Source organism: Mustela lutreola, chromosome 11 (assembly GCF_030435805.1).
Source record: "Mustela lutreola isolate mMusLut2 chromosome 11, mMusLut2.pri, whole genome shotgun sequence".
Taxonomy (NCBI): Eukaryota; Metazoa; Chordata; class Mammalia; order Carnivora; family Mustelidae; genus Mustela; species Mustela lutreola.
In genome coordinates this window covers 97711408-97730063 of record NC_081300.1, presented here as the reverse complement: position 1 = coordinate 97730063, position 18656 = coordinate 97711408, and the positions used below count along the sequence as shown (strand labels likewise).

Genomic DNA, 18656 nt, shown 5'->3' with positions numbered 1-18656 from the left:
CTGTTTTGTTTCTTTCTCAGGATTTAGCATGATCTGAAATTATTTTGCTTATGTACGAACTTGCTTTTGTGTCTGGCCCCACCCTCTGGAATGTACCTCTCGGAGAGAACGGACCTCTCTCATGATCTCCAGTGCCCAGGACTGTCCTGAGACATAGAAGACACTCAGTAAACATTCCGTGAATGAATGGATCAATAAGGGCTGTTGGTTGTGGCTGCTGGCTGCCAGCCAGAGGGTTTCATATCTGTATTCATTGAGATGCTTTTGGCTGAAAGTACTAGAAAGCGCCATCCCAAACAGTTTAACAATGAAGACATTTATTACTCCCATATGGGGGAAGTCCTGCGATGCCCTCTGGTGAGGACATTTGGGCTTCTCAGTTTCAGCGGTCAAGGATGGCCATCACTCAGGACCCAGGTCCTTCCAGTGTCCCTTCTCCAGCATTTTCTACAGAGCAGGATGGCTGCCTCCCACCCAGGCATCTCACCCAGATGGGATAACACCCAGCAGAAGGGATGCAGAAACCATCTCCTCTTGGAGCCCTTTTGAGACGACTTTTTCTGAAGTCCCCCCAGCGCACCACTCCCTTGTCTTATTGGCCAGTATTTGGTCACGTGTCCACCCCCCTAAGCCAATCAGATGGGGCGTGTGGTGTTACCAAGACTGGCTTAGCATCTTCAGCAGCATCCCTTCCTGAGGAGGCCTGGGTGGGGGGCGGGTTCCTGCTTTTGGAACATCTTATAATTTCCTTGTCACAATAATCATCGACCCTTGAGTGGGTCATTTTTTAAAAAAATTTATTTGTTTATTCATTTGACACAGAGACAGAGATCACAAGTAGGCAGAGAGGCAGGCAGAGAGAGGAAGGGAAGCAGGCTCCCTGCCAAGCAGAGAGCCCAACGTGGGGCTTGATCCCAGGACCCTGAGATCATGACCTGAGCTGAAGGCAGAGGCTTGACCCACTGAGCCACCCAGGCGCCCCAACTGGCTTTTTTTTTTAGAGTGACTGCTGGAGGGTGATAATAAGAAGCAGATTGAGTTTGAGTGGGTTTTATTATGGTTTTTAAATTATCTGGAGGCAATGCATTATGAGGGCGCTGAGCCCTCTGTCGCAGCCTTGGTACACCTCCGACTTTTGTTTTATAAAGAGAGCATGTGGGTCTCAGAAGGGGCACCTATGGCTCAGAGGGGATTCCTGGAAAGCAGGGGATCACTGGCATGTGTCCCCTTCCTGCCCCCTGCATGGCGGGGTCCTCTTTCTGGGACAGACCCTGTGTGGGTGTGTGTTGTTCAGGGAAACCAGTGGATTGCCCCACTCAGGCTTGGCGGCACTTCTCCTTCTGGCCCAGGATGGGTCCAGGAAGGAAAAAGTCCCTCCAGAATGGGCTTAGGGACAGTCTGGAAGCCCCCAGCCCCTCACTTCCCTCTTCTGGAGGCTGCAGAGAACTCTCCAGAAGGTCCACCAGACCTGCTTTTCCTCCCCAAGCCCTCCCTGCCCATATCTTATGTGTTGCCTCCCTCTCCAGTTCTTTTTTTTTTTTTTTTTTTTAAGATTTTATTTATTTATTTGACAGAGAGATCACAAGCAGGCAGAGCGAGGGGGAAGCAGGCTCTCTGCTCAGCAGAGAGCTTGATGTGGGACTCGATTCCAAGACCCTGAGATCATGGTCTGAGCTGAAGGCAGAGGCTTAACCCACTGAGCCACCCAGGCGACCCCCCACAATCCCCGTCCCAGACCGACTCTCTGGTTTACTTCTTTATAGCTCATCTTCTGACCAGCCTCCTGCCTGCAATTCCTGGGGGTTCCTCTTCTGTCCTTGTGATGTTCCGACTTTTATCATTGTGTGGATATCAGCCCTTTGAACGTGTGCCATCTGTGCAGGTAGCCGTCACCAACGTCCAGCCTCCCAAACCGAGACTCTGCCCCCAGGAATCACCAGCGCCCCAGCCCCCTCCCACGGCCCCTGGTGCCCCCATCCTGGATCCTGTCTCTATGATGGGGACTCAGCAACTCCTCTGGCAGCCTCGTGTTATTGGAATCCTGCCGTATGTGTGCCTTAATGTTCATGGCATTGGCCTTCAGGTTTTCTTCTCATTCTTTCCTCCTTCCTTCCTTCCATTTTTTCTTTCTTTCTTTCTTTCTTTTCTTTCTTTTAGTTTGCTTCCTGCCCAATGTGGGGCTTGAACTCCCAACCCCAAGACCAAGAGTGGCACGCTCTACTGACTGGGCCAGCCAGGTGCCCCTGCCTCAGTCTTTGAAACCCTTGTCCGGGTCCAGAGCCATCCTCCTGTGTCCAGCGGGCAGAAAACGAGGGAAACACATAGAAGCTTCCGTCCTCTTTTGAGCCGGCAGAAATGAAGCAGAGTTCTCAGCTCCCGGCTGCCCTCGGAGTTCTCCCCACACCTCCACCTTTGTCCTGGAAAGTGATTTTGTGTTGGAGGCTTAGCCCTTGTCAGAGAGGTACTATCTCAAGTACTAAGAGCCAGGGGCAAAGATAAGGTTCGGTTGCCAGCTCTTATAAAAGGAAGTGATGAGGTTCACAAAGTGTCTGGTGATTCCGCAGAAAGCTGGGATTTCTTGGGCCAGCCTGAGTCTCCTGGGAGATGTCTGGGGGCTCTGGAGACCTCCATTAATATTTACTGTATCGTAGGGACACTTTTGTCCGTTGAAGGAAAACAGCCCTTAAGACGTCATTTACATCAGTTATCAGAAATCAAATCTTCATTAAAATCTATCCTGGAGGGCACCTGGATGACTCAGTGGGTTAAAGCCTCTGCCTTTGGCTCAGGTCATGATCCCGGGGTCCTGGGATCGAGCCCCGCATCGGGCTCTCTGCTCAGCGGGGAGTCTGCTTCCCTTCCTCTCTCTCTCTGCCTGCCTCTCTGCCTACTTGTGATCTCTGTCTGTCAAATGAATAAATTAAAAAAAAAAACTTGAAAAAACAACAACAACAACTATCCAGGGATCCTTCTGCCTCAGGGCCTTTGCACTGGCCGTTCCCGCTGCCTGGGAATCTCCTCCTTAGAGATCTGTGTGGCTCCTTCCTGCACTCTCTTTAGGTCTTCATCCATTGTCACCTTCTCACAGAGGCCCTTCCAGCAACCCCCCCCTTTGAATCACGTGCCCCCTCCTCACTGGTGGCACTTACCCTGATCTCTTATTTCCTCTCTTAAAGCATGGATCATTTTCTTTTCCCCCTCAAGGCCCCCTCCTTGGTCTGGATCATTCTTCAATACAGTGCTGTTCAAAAGAAATGCAATGAGAACCACATCTGCAATCAGAAAAGTTTTTAGTAGCTACATTTTCCTCCCTAAAGACTTGTGGGACAGAGGGAGAGGCAGTGAGAATCTCAAGCAGACTCCTTGCTGAGAGGGAGACCCACGCGAGGCTGGATCCCAGGACCCCGAGACCAAGACCTGAGCTGAAATCAAGAGCTGGCCACTCAACCAACTGAGTCACCCAGGCACTCCTGCATTTTGTAAAAAGGATTTTATTTTTAAACAATCTCTACACCCGGGGCTGGGCTTGAACTCACAATCCCAAGATCAAGAGTTGTATGCTCTACTGACTGAGCCAGCTAGGCCCCCTTGCATTTTATTTTATTTTATTTTAAAATTTTATTTATTTATTTGACAGACAGAGATCAAAAGTAGGCAGAGAGGCAGGTGGAGAGAGAGGGGGAAGCAGGCTCCCTGCTGAGCAGAGAGCCCAATGCGGGGCTCGATCCCAGGCCCTTGGGATCATGACCTGAGCTGAAGGGCAGAGGCTTTAACCCACTGCGCCACCCAGGCACCCCTCCCCTTGCATTTTAAAGAAGTAAAAAGAAAGGTGAAATTAAACTTTTTAAAAGATTTTTTTTTTTTTAAGATTTTATTTATTTGACAGTCGGCAGAGAGGCAGGCAGAGAGAGAGAGTAGGAAGCAGGCTCCCTGCGGAGCAGAGAGCCCGATGCGGGACTCCATCCCAGGACCCTGAGATCATGACCCGAGCTAAAGGCAGAGGCCCAACCACTGAGCCACCCAGGCGCCCCTAAAAGATTTTATTTATTCATTTGACACAGAGCAAGTGAGCGAGAGCACCAGAAGGGGGAACGGGCAGAGAGAGAGGAAGAAGCAGGCTTCCCGCTGAGCAGGGAGCCCGATGCGGGGCTCGATCCCAGGACCCTGGATCATAACCTGAGCCAAAGGCAACCGCTTCATCGACAGCCCCCAGGCAGCCCTGAAATTAATTTTAAGCGTATATTTTATTTCACCCAACGTACCTGACCGTTGTCATTTCAGCGTGTGTTCAGTATAAAGATACTGAGATATTTTTTTCTTTCTTTCACACTAAGTGTGTATGATGCAGCCCCTCTCCCTTGGGATGAACCCATTTCCGGTCCTGAGGAGCCACACGTGGCCAGTGGCTACTATACTAGACATCGCAGCTCTGACATGTTGTAAAATTTACCAATAATTATGTTTATCAGTTATTGATCTCGCTTATCTGCTGGAAGGTCAAATTCTCAAGGTCAGGGAGCTTTGTCTGGTTCACTGCCAGGTGGCTGGCCTCTTATGGAGTGCCCGGCATGTAGCGGATACTCAGTTAACATTGGACAGATAGGGCTGCCTGGGTGGCTCAGTCGGTGAGCATCTGCCTTCGGCTCAGATCACGATCCCTGGGTCCTGGGATCAAGACCCGCATTAGGCTCCCTGCTCCTCAGGAAGCCTGCTTTTCCCTCTCCATCTTGGTGAGAACTTGTGTTCCCTCTCTCGCTGTCTCTTTCTCTCTGTTGAAGAAATAAATAAAATCTTTAAACAACAACAACAACAAAACAAAACATTGGATGTAAGAAAACCACAGGCAAATGTGAACTCTGGCTCTGCCCTGGCCTGAGCAGCAACCAAGGTGGCAGACGCGGCCAAACACGACTGTCTCCCCAGCCACTAACCGGCTGTGACTCTTTTTAATCAGATCGTTTCTTTCCATGCACTAATCTGGTTCCTTGGCCCTGAGGATAGCACTGGGTCCTCCCGGCTCAGGTGGGGCCCACAGCATGTGCCTGCCTGCCCGAGCCGTGATTCCATCTCACGCTGGCACTTTGCTAAGTGTGTAATCAGCATTAACTTGTTTAATCCCCATGACTACCCCCACGGAGGCGGGCATAGTTGAGATCATCTCTATTGCACAGGGAAGGAAGCCAGAGCATGGAGAGTGTAAGCTTCTTGCCAGAGGTCACCCTGGTGAGTGCAGCCTCACTGCAAAGGCAGATTTTTTTAAAAAGATTTTATTTATTTATTTGAGAGAGAGAATATGAGAGATGGAGAGCATGAGAGGGGGGAGGGTCAGAGGGAGAAGCAGACTCCCCACTGAGCAGGGAGCCCAATGCAGGACTCAATCCCAGGATCCTAGGATCATGGCTTGAGCCAAAGGCAGGTGCGTAATCGACTGAGCCCCCCAGGCTTCCCAGAGGCAGATTTTTAATCACTGGGCTCTGGTAGTTATGGTTCCTCAGTTATGGTTCCATGAAGGATCTGGCACTGTGTGCCAGGCACTGTTCTAGGAGTCGGGGACACAGTCATGGGCAAAACAGATTCCTGCCCTTATGGAGCTTTTCCATTCGAGAAGGAGAGCCAAGGCATTACATAGTGTGCTGGGGGAGAAAGCAAAGCAGGGAAGGGAGAGACGCCCAGGTGGCTCGGTTGGTTGAGCAGCTGCCTTCCGCTCGGGGCATGATCCCAGCGTCCTGGGATCGAGTCCCACATCGGGCTCCTTGCTCGGCGGGGAGCCTGCTTCTCCCTCTGCCTCTGCTGCCATTCTGTCTGCCTGTGTTCATGCTCTCTCTCTCTCTCTGACCAAAAAAAAAAAAAAAAAAAATTAGGGAAGGGAGACAGGGAGTTGTGTGGGGGTGTGGATAGGAAGGAAGTTCTCACCAAGATGGTGTTAGGGCAAGAACGTGAAGCGGGGGAGGGTGAGCTCCATGGGGGGTTGAGAGAAGAGTGAAAGGGACTGAGGGGTGCAAAGGCCCTGAGGCAGGAGCAAGGTGGTAGGTTTGAGAAACATCCAGGAGCTAAAGCAGGTGGGATGGGGGTGAGGTGGCGGGGGGGGGGGAGAGGAACACGAGGTCAGGGGGATGATGGTCACCTTGTGGGTCGTGGTGAGGACTTTGGCTCTTCGTATGAGAGAGGTGGGGGCCAGAAGAACATTCTGATTTTCCCAGTGACGGTTTATTGACAGGTAGTTTGTAGAGCCTCTAGTGCAGTCTTTTAATGGGTACAATTTACTGGATTTTAGTCTATTCCCAGGGTTGTGTCACCACCACCAGGACAGTTTCATCAAGAGAAGCCTTGTACCCCTTAGCTCCGGATTCTCCCCTGTCACTCCCCTGACCCTCCCCAAGCCAGGCAACCTTCCGGTCTCGTGGATTTGCCCCTTCTGGTCACTTCCTATTAATGGAATCATACACCATGTGATCTTTTCTTTTTTAAATATGTATTTATTTTACAGAGAGGGGAGGGGCACAGAGAGAGATCTTCAGGCAGACTCCCTCCCCGGCCCCCACCCGAAGCACGGAGCCTGGTGCGGGGCTTGATCCCAAGACCCTGTGATCCTGTCTTAAGCCGAAATCACCGGTCAGACGCTCAACCAACGGAGCCGCCCAGGGGTCCCTGTGCGGTCTTTTCTAAGTTTCACTCGGGGTAAAGTTTTCAAAGTTCACGCACGCCGTGGTACGTAGCAGCACTTCTCTCCTTCTCAAGCCAAATAACGTTCCGCTGTGTGACAGTCCGTATTCTATTTGCCTCTTCATCATCTGGGCTGTAACACCTTTTAGCTACTGTGCCCAGGGCTGTCACGACCCCTGGTGCACACATGTTTGCGTGGACAGAGTTTCCATTTCTCCCGTCTGTGCCCCAGACTAGGACGGCTGGATCCCCCCGCCCCCCCAGTCCGTGCTCGGACTCTCTAGTTTCCCTCGCAGCTGCCTCATTTTACAAACCCCCCACCACCCCCCGCCCCGGCAGTATCTGAGGGTTCCGGCGTCCCCCACGTCTTTGTCCACACTCACCATCTGTCTTTTGATCAGGGGAGACGTCTGAGCTGAGAAGGAATGTCATCTGACTTGGTTCCTTTGGGATCCGTCCGGCACCCACGTTGAGAATATCTTACTCTGATTCATCTCTCCTTTCCCTCTGCGTTTTTCTCAGCTCTCCCTACCCCGGCCAGGCCTCTCTCTAAAGCATGACGAAGTGTTTTCTCAGCACCCCCCACCAGATCCTTGCCCCCCGCCCCCAAGCCCTCGGAAATGACTCCCCTCAGGGAGCTCAAGGCTGGTCACGTGTCTCAGACAGCCTTTCATCTCCGCTGCGTCTCTTGTCAGGCGATCGCCCTGGTCTGACGCGGGAACCCTCTTGCCATGTCCTTGAGGCTCTCTTGGGTAAGCACCACGCACATTTAGACCTTGAAGACTTCGTAATGAATAACAGTTACATTGGGTGAGAGGGTCAAGGCGAGTGGGCCTCTTTGGGGGAAGACGGGTGCAGGGAGGCGGGGCGGGCATTGGGACAGGGTAGACCCCAGGTTCATTGGTTAGTTCAGTTGGTTAGTTCCCAAGAACAGCGAAGTCATGGGGATAAGACAATCCCCGTAGCTGATGGCTGTTGAAAACCTTGAGGCATTCAATGAAATATGTTAATTGATTGACTAATTGACTTGATTGATTAATGCCTCAGTGAGCTAATTGATCACCTGAAGACTTCAGGGCATACTCAACATGTGCCAGGAACTGCCCGAGGTGCTGGGGATGTATCATCAGCAAAACCAGACCGGCTTGTTGCTTGGGAGCTGGGGGAGACAAAAGTAAAGAAACCAGTAAGACCATTTCAGATAAAATGGGGATGATTGGGTGCAGTGACTGGTAGGTTGGGGTTCCCATTTTGGATACTGGGCACTGAAGGCCTCTCCGGGGAGTGAATGCTGAGCTGGAGTCTGGAGCAGAAGTGAGCTCTGGAAGGATCTGGGGGAAGAGTGTTCTGAGCACAACGTACAGCAAATGCAAAGGCCCTGTGGCAGGAGAAAGCTGGGCTGTTCAAGGAACAGAAAGAAAGCCCGGGAGGCTGGGAGTACAGTTAGCAAGGGGAGAGGCTGGGAGAGGAGGCAGAAAAGGTGGGCGAGAGCCAGGTCGTGCAGGTCTTGGGACAACACCGGCCTCAGCCATGCTCCCGTGTTGCGGGAACTGATCTAAGTAAGCCCTGCCACTGTTTTCCAATGCAGTTAAACCTCACGACAGCCCTTGGGGAGAGGCTCTTATTGTCCCCACTGGACAAGTGAGAAAACTGAGGCCAAGAGTGGGCCAAGTGCCTTGCTCTGGGACTCTGCTGCAGGAAACCCCGGAGCACGGTTTCCCCCGGACTCGTTCCGGTCTGACACCGCAGCCCTGTCCTGGCACCCCGATCTAGGTCAGGGGCTGGGCTCCTCCTGCATGCACCCGGGGCAAGGTCAGGTCTGCTGTGGGGGACAGTGGCAGGCAAGGCTCTCTGGCCGGTATGGAGTGGGTGCTGTACACAAATACTGCTTCGGCCAGATCATGCTGCTTTCTTCCACAGCTGAAGGAGAGTTTCTGAAGGCCTCCTCCCGAGCCAGCAGGGACTGGCCTGCCTTCGCCAGGCGCTGAGGACACTGCGTCCCATCCCGTGTAACCCTCAACCAGTCCCTTGTCCTTTTAGTAGTCCGATCTAGAGAATGAGGGGCTCAAAGCTCAATGTCGCGTGCAGGCTGGGGAGCCGTCCGGGAGCACCTGCTGTGTTTTCTCGGAGCACCTGTTACCTGCAATTAAGCATCCTTTATCTGCTCACTGGCTCATCCTATCTCCCTCTTCATTAGAAAGCAGACACTAAGGTGTGTTCATGTCACCTCCCTGTGCCTGCTTCCTCACCTGGAGAATGGAGCCATTCTGGGCAAGGTGCTAAGCCCAGGGGGCGCAGCATTACCTGCCAGGCAGAGTGCTAGCTGCGGAGGACAAGGCAGGGGCTCAGAGAGACCAAGAGTCTGCCCGCAGCATTCCAGCTGGGGGGCTGGTCAGAATGACTGTGTAACAGGCCAGGTGGTTCTCAGCGATAAGGGAGACGGGGAGCGCTGGCGCTATTTTGTTTTACACGAGGTGGCGGGTGGAAGGCCTTTCTGATAAGGTGGCAGAGTGGTCATGAAGGAAGGAGCCGGGCAGATATCTAGGGGAACAGAATGCCAAGGGGGGTTGGGGGTGGGTTGTGTGTATCAGGCACTGAGGCGGGAGTCTGCAAGGCTGGTCCCAGCGAGAGCGAGGCCAGAACGGAATGTGAGCGTGGCTGGGGGCTTGGGGGATGGCAGTGAGGTCGCAGAAGGGCGGATGGGGGCTCCGGTGTTTCTGATGAGTTGGGAAACTCCTACTAAATGTGCCCATGACGCCGGTCACGACAGAGGAAGTGAGACAGGAGGAGGGGCAGGGGCGAAGGAGGGGGGAGCAGGAGGGTCGGGGGGGGGGGGGCGCTGCGGGAGGACCGGGAGAGAGCGGAGGAGAGGGAGCGGGTGATGGGAGGAGGAGGAGCCGGGAAAGGGAGAGGCGGGAGGAGCCGGGAAGAGGAGGCAGAGGGGGAGCCAACCCCCCCTCCCCCGACGCCACTGCACGCCGCACACGAGGATCCCCGCGCGGTCTCCCGCGGAAACGGAAGCGAGGGCGTGGGGCGCAGACTACCCCCCGCGGGGCGTGTCCTCCCGACCGTCCGATCCGCGCCCCGCCCCCGCCCCGCCCCCGCCCCGCCCCGACCCGGCGCAGCCCCCGCCCCCCGCCCCCGCCCGTAGGCTCCCGCCCGAATCCTGGTGCCCAGGGCGTCCCGGGGGCGGTCCGGCTGCGCCGGCGATGGCGCATAAAACCGCCGGCCACCTGCCGGGGCGCTCCTCCGTGCGCCGCCGTCTGGGCCCCGCCGTGCCGCTGCGGCCCGCCTGCCCTAGAGTCGCCGCCTGTGTCGCCTGTGTCTCGGTCCCCGTCCCCCCAGGCGCGGAGCCACGCGAGGGCCGGGCGGGAGCCAGGGCGCGCAGACATGGGCAGCCGCGCCAGAGCGCGCCGGGCGGTCGCGGTGCTGGGCTTCGCTGGGCTGCTGTGCGCCGTGCTGGGAGCCGTCATGATCGTGGTGGTGCCCACGCTCATCAAGCAGCAGGTCCTCAAGGTGGGTGAGGGGCGCCGGCCGGGGCCCGCGCGGCGTCGGGGCTGGAGGGCGCAGGGCGCGGAGGAGCGCGCGCAGTTACAGGGCAGGCGAGCCAGAGCCAGGATCGGCGCCCTGGGTCAGGGCCCCGGAGCAGCGGGTGCCCGGAGCGCATCGCGAGGGGCCGCTGGCTGCCCCCGCAGTACCCTCCCCGATCCAGGCCGAGGCTGGGGGGCGCAGGGGCATCTGGGGGCTCTCCTGGAGGCGCAGGTCCAGGGTTGGGGAGGCCTGAATGAGAGACCTCACCCTAAGCAGTCTGCCGCCCAGGCCAGGCTGGAGTGTGAGCCCATTATGGTGCTACTTTCTCGCCTCTTGACTTTCAGCAGCCTGAGGCCCTATCTGCTAAAATTAGGGCTGCACTTTGCCTGTTTCCTGTGAACCCAGGACGACAGGAACCTTCCATTCATGTGCTTCTGTGAGACTCACATGGGTCCCCCGGCCTCGATAGTAGTGCAGAGCACTCTGCTGTCCAGAAGCTCCCCCTTGGAAGGCCCTTCTGAGAGGCTCAGGGCTGGGTCCTCCCCCAACACTGCCTTCCTGGTGCCCACTGGAAATGGTAAGCGGCTTTCCCCTTAGATTCCCACAGAGGCAGGAGCCCAAGGCCGCATTAGCAGAGGCCTTTCCTCTGATCTTAACTTTCCGCAGGATTGCCCTTTCAACCGTGGATACAAATTAGCTGGCCTCAGACCATCAGACTCTGCCCTGGGTGTCTGGACAGCCTGTTTAAATGAGCTGGCGTTCAGAAAGGCCAGGGTCACAGCATTTCAGAGCCTTGATGCCAGAGAGAGCCCGGCAGTGTGGGGAGGGGAAACTGAGGCTCATCTTGCCCAGACACTGAGCGAGCGTCCATAAAGATGTGGGTAATGTCACTTGCCGGTTGATTTCTCTTTTCCCCTTAGCCTGCTCCTTTAGGTGGGTTTTTTGAGAATGGGACTTGTCCACGTTTCCTATCTGTGCCCCCTGCCCAGTACGGAATGCCTGGGGATGAATGGATCACAGGATGAATGTGGTCTACAGCCTGCTTACACCTGCTTACCGTCCCTCTCTGGGACTCGGCCGTCATTAACCACGAGGCGAGGACTGGCTTTTCTCAAGGTCTCTGGGAGTCATGTTGGGCACACGGTGTCTTTTTGTTGGTTTGTTTGTTTGCAGATCTTGTCCCAGTAAGCCCTGTAGTCTGATTCCGAGGAGGTCCTGGCCGCTGGTGCCCCTGAGCCCTGAGTTCCTCTCGTGTTTTTTTGGCCTCTGGGGGTGGCCAGACAGATGTGTGTGGGGTCACCTCAGTGCGTTCGAACTGCTTTGTTCTCTCTCACGGTGGCCGAGGGGTTACACTGTTCAGAAGAGCCGTGAGAGCTTTCTCTCAGGGAGAGCCCCCGGTGGTGTCATCCAGGTGCTGTAAACATGGGAGCCATCAGGACCCTGTGCAAACAGCCTCTTGCTTTGGGGGTGCGAGAGTGGGTGGGGTTTATAGTTGAAGCCTCTTGTGGGCCCCATCATTCCTGGGTGAACTCCAGGGTGATTTCTTCTTCTCCTTTCCCCCTCCTCTTTTAAAAGATTTTATTTATTTGAGAGAGAGAGAGAGAGAGAGAGAGAGCGAGCACACAATCAGGGGTGAGGGACAGAGGGAAGGGGAGAAGCGGACTGTCCCGCTGAGCAGGGAGCCCGATGCAGGGCTCGATCCCAGGACCTTTGGATCGTGAATGGAGCCAAAGGCAGACGCTTAACCGACTGAGCCACCCAGACGTCCCCCGGGGTGGTTCTTTCTAGGGATGTCAGTCAGTTCTGTGCACACGGGTTCACGCGCAGGTGCCCCCTCCTTCCCCCACTCTAACTCTGGGTTTCCAGAGTGGAGACCGCCATCATCCTCAGCTGTCCTGGACCGAGAATTTCCAGGCTTAAGGTGGAGCCAGAGCCGCCCCGCATCCTCCGTGAATCTCCCGAAGATGATTGGTTTGGGTCCGAGTGGCGTGAAGGCAGGAAGGCAAGCCCAGCCCACGACAGCCACTTCTTGGGCAGCCCAGGCTGAGTCCCAGCCAAGTCCCTTCCCGTGGAAGAAGAATGTCTGTGTTCGGGGGACCGAGTGGGCGGGTCGTGACGAGAGGGAGGGACTGCCTGCCGGTGTTTTCTTTGGCTGCACGTGTCCATGGGCAGCGTGAATGGGAGGCCTTGTGCTTTGCTATTTTCTTATGCTTTTCAGTTAACTCAAGAAGTCCGCCTATAAGACATGCATTCTTGCTTGGAAAAAAATAAAAAATTCAAACAGAGGGGAAAAGAGATCCCTCCATTTTATTCCCATTCTCAGATAATAATTACCACCGTTGTTGGCAGGTGCGTATCTTTCTAGACCTTTATCGGTGCCTATGTCATAAGTATGTATTTACACACATTACGATGTATTTTTTACATACATGGAATTATACTACATATAAATATTCTGCAGTTTGCTTTTCACTTCGCGGATATCTCTTGAAAATGTTTCCAGGTCACAACAAATAAATCAATCATTTTTCCTGCCCTTTCTGCATGGTATTGCTTTAAATCGCTATGCCCTTGATTAGTTCCTGGTTTCTCTACTGACTGGTGATTTTCTCTGTCTCAAGCATCTGAACCGTGAGTGTCCTGGTCCATACCTCTCGGCCTACATGTCACGAATACCTGCACAGGGCAGATTTTCAGAACAGAAGCCTGTAGACCACGAAGCCTGCTTCGTTTGAATTTTGACAGTTACCACCAAATCACCTTTCTGGAAAGCTCCAGCATTTAGGCGCCCGCCAAGAGCGTGAAAGCCCCACTCCCCCTGCATGTCTGCCATCTTTATACTTCACGCTGATCCTTTTGTTGTTGTTGTGGATCTGATGGGTTTGATTTACGTTTCTCAGGCTGCTGATGGGGCTGAGTGGGGAGGTGATGCATTCTGAAACCCGAGTCAGTTTCCGGAGCCCGGGGGCTGCCGAGTTGGCTGGGCCCTTTGCTAGCTGGGGACATCACGCCACTCACTTCACCTCCGAGGCACGGTTTCTTTCTTCAGCTCTGAGACGGGTCAGGTGTAGTTTGCCTGCCAGCGAGATTATACACTACAAAGGCAGTTACGTATGTGTGCAAATACCTTGGACATGTCTCGTGTTTCTTGTTTGACTCTGACCACAGCCTTGAGAGGTAGGTTGAGGTGGTGCTTTGGTTTCCTCCTACAGGTTAGGAAACTGAGGCATAGCAGAGGTCCGGGGCTTGCTGGCATCTGTACGGCTCGTGGCAGTGGAGGGCCAGAGCCACAGTCCCGAGGTGGGGTCTACGTGTCAGCCAGGACCTAGGAAATAAGGTGGGGGTGGGAGCTGGAGCCCTTCATCCGATAGATTTCTAGGCAAAAGTTAGAAAGAAGGGACTCGATGTGTATGCTTTAGCACAGAGAGTTGGCAAAATAGAGAAGTCGTTGAGATAAAACTCAGGTCCCCCAGTGGGGGACAGTGCACGCACAGTCAGAAAAGGGGTGGACTGACAGAGTGCTCACTCTCGGGGCAAAGGGCGAGGCTTGGGCTGTGGCCGAGGGAAACATATTTTATCTGTAATTCTTTTTTCGATTTTATTTATTTAGATTTAATTTATTTAAATTTATAATAATTTACTTATTTGAGAGAGAGAGAGAGAGTGAGCAGGGGGAGTAGCAGGCAGAGGGAGAGGGAGAAGCAGACTCCCTGCTGAGCAAGGAGCCCGCCGCGGGACTCAAACCTTCGATCCCAGAACCCAGGGATCGTGACCTGAGCTGAAGGCAGACGCTTAACGGACTGAGCCACCCAGGCACCCCTGGGTGCCTTTAAACAAGGAGAATATTCATGTGTTATGTGTTTAATTAAAAACTAGTAACCAATCCAAGATTTCCCCAGAGAGTGGTCGAACGTGCCTCCCACCGTGGGCGGCACACACGGAGCAGCCTTGTAGGCTGAGGTTGCTGAGAGAGGTCCAGGGAAAGAGGGGAGACTCACCCCTTCTACGTCCCCTCAGTAGGTGGGAGTGGACAGGAGGTGTCCAGCCGGAATGCACTAAGGAGAGCAGTCGCGAATTCCCGTGGGCCAGGCAGTGTTCCAGACATCTTGGTGAATGCCGTCTTGTTTAGTCCTGGGACAGTTCTGGGACACTTCTCATTACCATCCTCGACAGATAGGGAAACGAAGCTTTGGAGAGTAATTTGCCCCAGGTAACCTTCCTGGTGTGTGTGTGTGTGTGTGTAAATACCCTGGAGGAAAATGCCAGGAGAATGGGGACTCTTTTTTTATTTATTTTTTAAAATATAGATTTTATTTATTTATTTGGCAGACAGAGATCACAAGTAGGTAGAGAGGCAGGCAGAGAGAGAGGAAGCAGGCTCCCTGCTGAACAGAGAGCCCGATGCGGGGCTCGATCCCAGGACCCTGGGATCATGACCTGAGCCGAAGGCAGAGGCTTTAACCCACTGAGCCACCCAGGAGCCCCGAGAATGGGGACTCTTGTCTCCACTGCCTAGGACTGAGCCTGGCATGCATGGCCCTCCCTGTTCAAATGGATGAGGAATGCTCGCTCCAGGTCCCTGGCAGTATGTTTCCAAGTTACCAGGTGTCTCTGGTCCGACAGGGAAGGCCCAGCGGTAGGAGGAGCCCCCTTGCTGCAGCTGGGCTGCAGGGGAAGGTGCTTGTATGCTGGGCCACTATGAGTCGATGGGCCTCCAAGCCTCCTCCACATCCAGGAGGGGAGCTGGGTCCCCTCTGCCGTCTCTAAGTTGATTTTCCGATTGAAATCAGTCTCGAGGGCTTTATCCACTCATTTTTTCAGCTGCTGAAGGCTTCCCCAGCTTGTGTTTCCATCTCAGTAAATGACACCTCCATTTGCTCCCCCAAGTGTAGAGGTGAAGATCTTGGGTCATCCTTCATATGGTCTATCAGCAGATCCTATCGGCTTTATCTTCAAAGTGTATCTGGATTTCAACCCCTCTTCTCAGCATCACCATTGGTGGCCTTCTCCATCCACTGCTTGGACTGGTGCAGTAGTCTCATCTCTGGTCTTCATAGATAGCCAGAGGGATCCTGATAAAACACTCGTCAGATCATGTGTCCCCTCAGCTGACAACCCTTCAAGGTTCCCTATGTTACTGTGAGTGAGTATCAAGGTCGTCTCAGTGGCCTGAAGGCCCCCACAGTCTGACTCCCCTTCCCTCTCGTACCTCACCATCTCTTGGCCTCCCTGCTCACCTACCACGCTATCTCCTTGATGTCCTTGAGGCTGCCTAGCCTGATCCTACCACAGAGTCTCTGGCTTGCATTCCCCTCCGTCTGGAGGGCTCACCCCCAGATATCTGTGTAGCTTGCCCCTCATGTCCCTAATAGTAGTCTTTTATGTTATATGTTTATTTGTGTGGCTTCTTTCTCCCTCCTGAGCCTCGGCGTCTGCTGGGGACAAGGCCTGCATGGCCGCTCTCACTGCAGGGTCTCCGAGGGCCAGAGCAGCTCTTACGTTCCTGCGCGGATGGTGGAATAGCGAGGCGGTCCGTGTTTTGAGGTCAGGTTGTTTCCTTATCCTCTCTCCCTGCCCGAGATTTGGACTCAGACGAGTTCTTCCCTCAGCGAGAGCCACCCAGAGAGCCTCAGGACTGTCCTCCCATGCCCCTGGGTGGCTTCGGGCCCCCTAGCCAATCTCCGCGCATCAGTTCGAAGGTGGAGGTTGAAGACAGAGAATGTTAAAGAGTGCTTCTTACTGGCCAGCCGGGGTCCTAATCATCCTAAGTGTTTTAGGCGTATTACATCATCTCATTTAGCATCCAGGGAGCTCCTGTTGCCTCTCTTTTACCCAGGAAATGGGGGAAGCACAGCGCCGTGAAGTCACTTGCCCCGGCTGACGCGGCTGACGCGGCAGGGCCAGGATTTGAATCCTGAGCCCGCTGCCCTGTGCTTCCCGCTCTCTGCTTCTGAGTGTCTTGGGCTAATCTTTGGCAGGAGGGCAGGCCCTTCCTGTGCTCTGTTTGGGTGGAGCTCCCCTTCTGCTTGCCCTGCACAGCCAGCGGGCAGCGGGCTCCCCTGCAGTCAGGAGTGTGTGTGTCTGTGTGTGTCTGTGTGTGTCCTGGAATTGCGGACACCAAGGGAAGCGGGGAAGGGTGGCCTTTCCTGTAGGGTGGGCTTGGCCAGCTCTGCTCCCGAAGCTCTGGGAAGCCCCCGGGGTCCCAGCCTGGCCACTCCTGAGCCCCGGACTGCTGGCGGGGCGGGGGGGTGTCTCCCGTCTCTGGCCCCAGGGACCAGGCTGTGTGGAACTGGCGGGCGATGGCGGGTGGAAGGCGCTCCGTTCTCGCAGGTGCATGCCCGCTCCGGGTTGTTTTGCTTCCTCTTTCCCACAGGGGGACTTCCTGGTCCTCCCGGCCGGTGGGAGGTCACTTCATCTCACTCCACGGTGACAGCTGAAAACCACAGCTATTTTTAGCGTCCCTGAGTTGGATTTAGTTTTGTTTTCCTCTCTGGTTTCCTGAGGGGGCGTGTGTGCTCACGCGAGCATTGTTGCGTGTGCCGATAGTGCATACACGACGGGCGATGGGCGAACGCATGTTGACATGGGCACACGCACACGTGCGGCCACAGGCTGGAGCACGTGCACACGCGTGTGGATGTGTGTAACCAGGGAGCACGGTGTCGCCGTGTGAGCGTACACGTGGACACGCGGGCATGCGTGCACACAGGTTGCTGTGCGCCCGCGTGTGGTATGGGACGCGTGGTCCTCCTGTGTTGGCACACGTGTGTGTATGTGTGGGCTCACGCGCCAGTGATGATGTGGTCACACATGTCGCCGCACATGGTCACACACAGGCACACTGGTCGGTGTGCCCGGTCACATACGTGAGCACACGTGGGCACACACATCTGTGCGTGTCCGTGCGTGTTGGGTGCGCGTGTATGCATGTGCTGACAGGCACCAGCACCGTCTGGCCTTCCGCTGGCCTGGCAGTGCCGGTGTATTCCGGATGCCCGGCTCTTCCCGTTCCGTGAACCGTTCCCGGTGCCTTCCTGGAATGACTAATACCGGCCGTGCCTCCCGTCCGTGATTCAATGTGATTAGCTAGAACTGGCTAAGCTCAGTTACCTGGAATCACCTTGTGCTGGCCTTCCTCTAGCAGCGAATGACACAGAGTGAGTCACACGTTGGTGTCATCAAACCCTCGTTCGGTAAAGTGTCCCCACGTCCCGGCACTGGCCTGTCTGCGCCGTCGTCGTCTGCCGGGCGTGCTGGTGGTCGCTGGTGCCCAGAAGGGTGACCTCGCGTCGCAGCGGACGGCCACCTGGCTCATGGGACATTCCCAGGGCTGGCTTCTGGCACGAGGCTGATGCAGACAGACTTTTCTGGTTGGTGATCTGAGGGCCAGAGGGCTGGGCAGAGGAGTGTTGGGCCCCTGCTCTTCTCCGCGAAGAAAGATCTAGTAACTTTGGCCCCGTCAACACATGTACTGTGTGGAGAATTCGATTGTGTGCCTAGGCCAAACATTCAAAACAAAACAAAACAAAACAAAACAAAACAAAAGGAGACCTTCTTTTATGTGCCTCATTTCCCTCCCCCTTGTCAAACGTGACCTTGGCCTCTCCTGGCTCTGGGAGTGGCTGGCAGGAGCAGAAATGCAGAGAAGCAAAACAACACAAACAGACCATTCTTGGCTTTGGAGCCACGCAGGGCCCAGCAGCTGGGCATCGCAGGGCGTCCGGGGTGATTCTGAGCCTGATTTGAAGCTACTGTGTGCCTAGATCGTCCCTGAACCCAGAGGTCCCCGGTGGCCCGGTGGGACCCCGGTGGCCCGAGGCCCAGCTGTGGGTTTCTCGCCTCCTTCCTCTTCCCCCCACCGCACTGTGTCTTCCTCTTTGCCAACAGCCTCATGCTGGGGACAGGGAAGGAACAGGAGTGGCCTGACCCTTGTTTGCTTCCTGGCATTTTGGGTGAAGTTCCTTCCACCTTTTCTGGAAGGTCCTAGAAGGACTCTTGAGACACGTCTCAAGAAATGTCTGTTCTCTTGGTTTTCCTCCTCCCTCCCCGGCTGGCTGCTCTTTGTCTCCTGTGTTCGGGTCTCCTTATCTCCCTGACCCCTCGCCTCCTGGCGGGTCCCAGGGCTCAGCCTTGGACATCCTTTCTGGGTCGTGCATTCCCTGGGTGAGCTCTGGGAGCCTCGGGCAGTGAGTGGCACCTTTGTCTCGGGTTCCCGGCTGATATCCCAGGCCGAGATCTTCCTCCTGAATTCCAGCCCCCGCGGCATCCAGGGGCCCGCTCTGTATCTCAGTTCCGGTGGTGGAAGGCTGCTTGCACACCCCGGCCTGTGCCCGGCCCCTCTCCCCGCCCCAGGCCCCGATCCTATCTCTGTCCCTTCTTCCAGGCTCTGTCTGCATTCCCATCTCTGTCTGTGGCTTTTGCAGCCTCGAACTGCCCGGGCGGAAAGGCCCGGATCTCCCTTC

The 18656-nt window shown here is 55.1% G+C and overlaps 1 protein-coding gene across 2 annotated transcripts in view; it reads left to right on the top strand.

Moving 5' to 3' along the window:
• The first annotated feature begins 9831 nt into the window (after nt 1–9831).
• Nucleotides 9832–18656, top strand: part of SCARB1 (scavenger receptor class B member 1) — a 68232-nt gene continuing 59407 nt past the window's right edge. For both annotated transcript variants that reach the window (XM_059138819.1, XM_059138818.1), the window contains exon 1: nt 9832–10179. In XM_059138819.1, the coding sequence (XP_058994802.1) occupies nt 10054–10179 (126 nt within the window). In that variant the 5' untranslated portion in view covers nt 9832–10053. The remainder of the gene's footprint in view (nt 10180–18656) is intronic.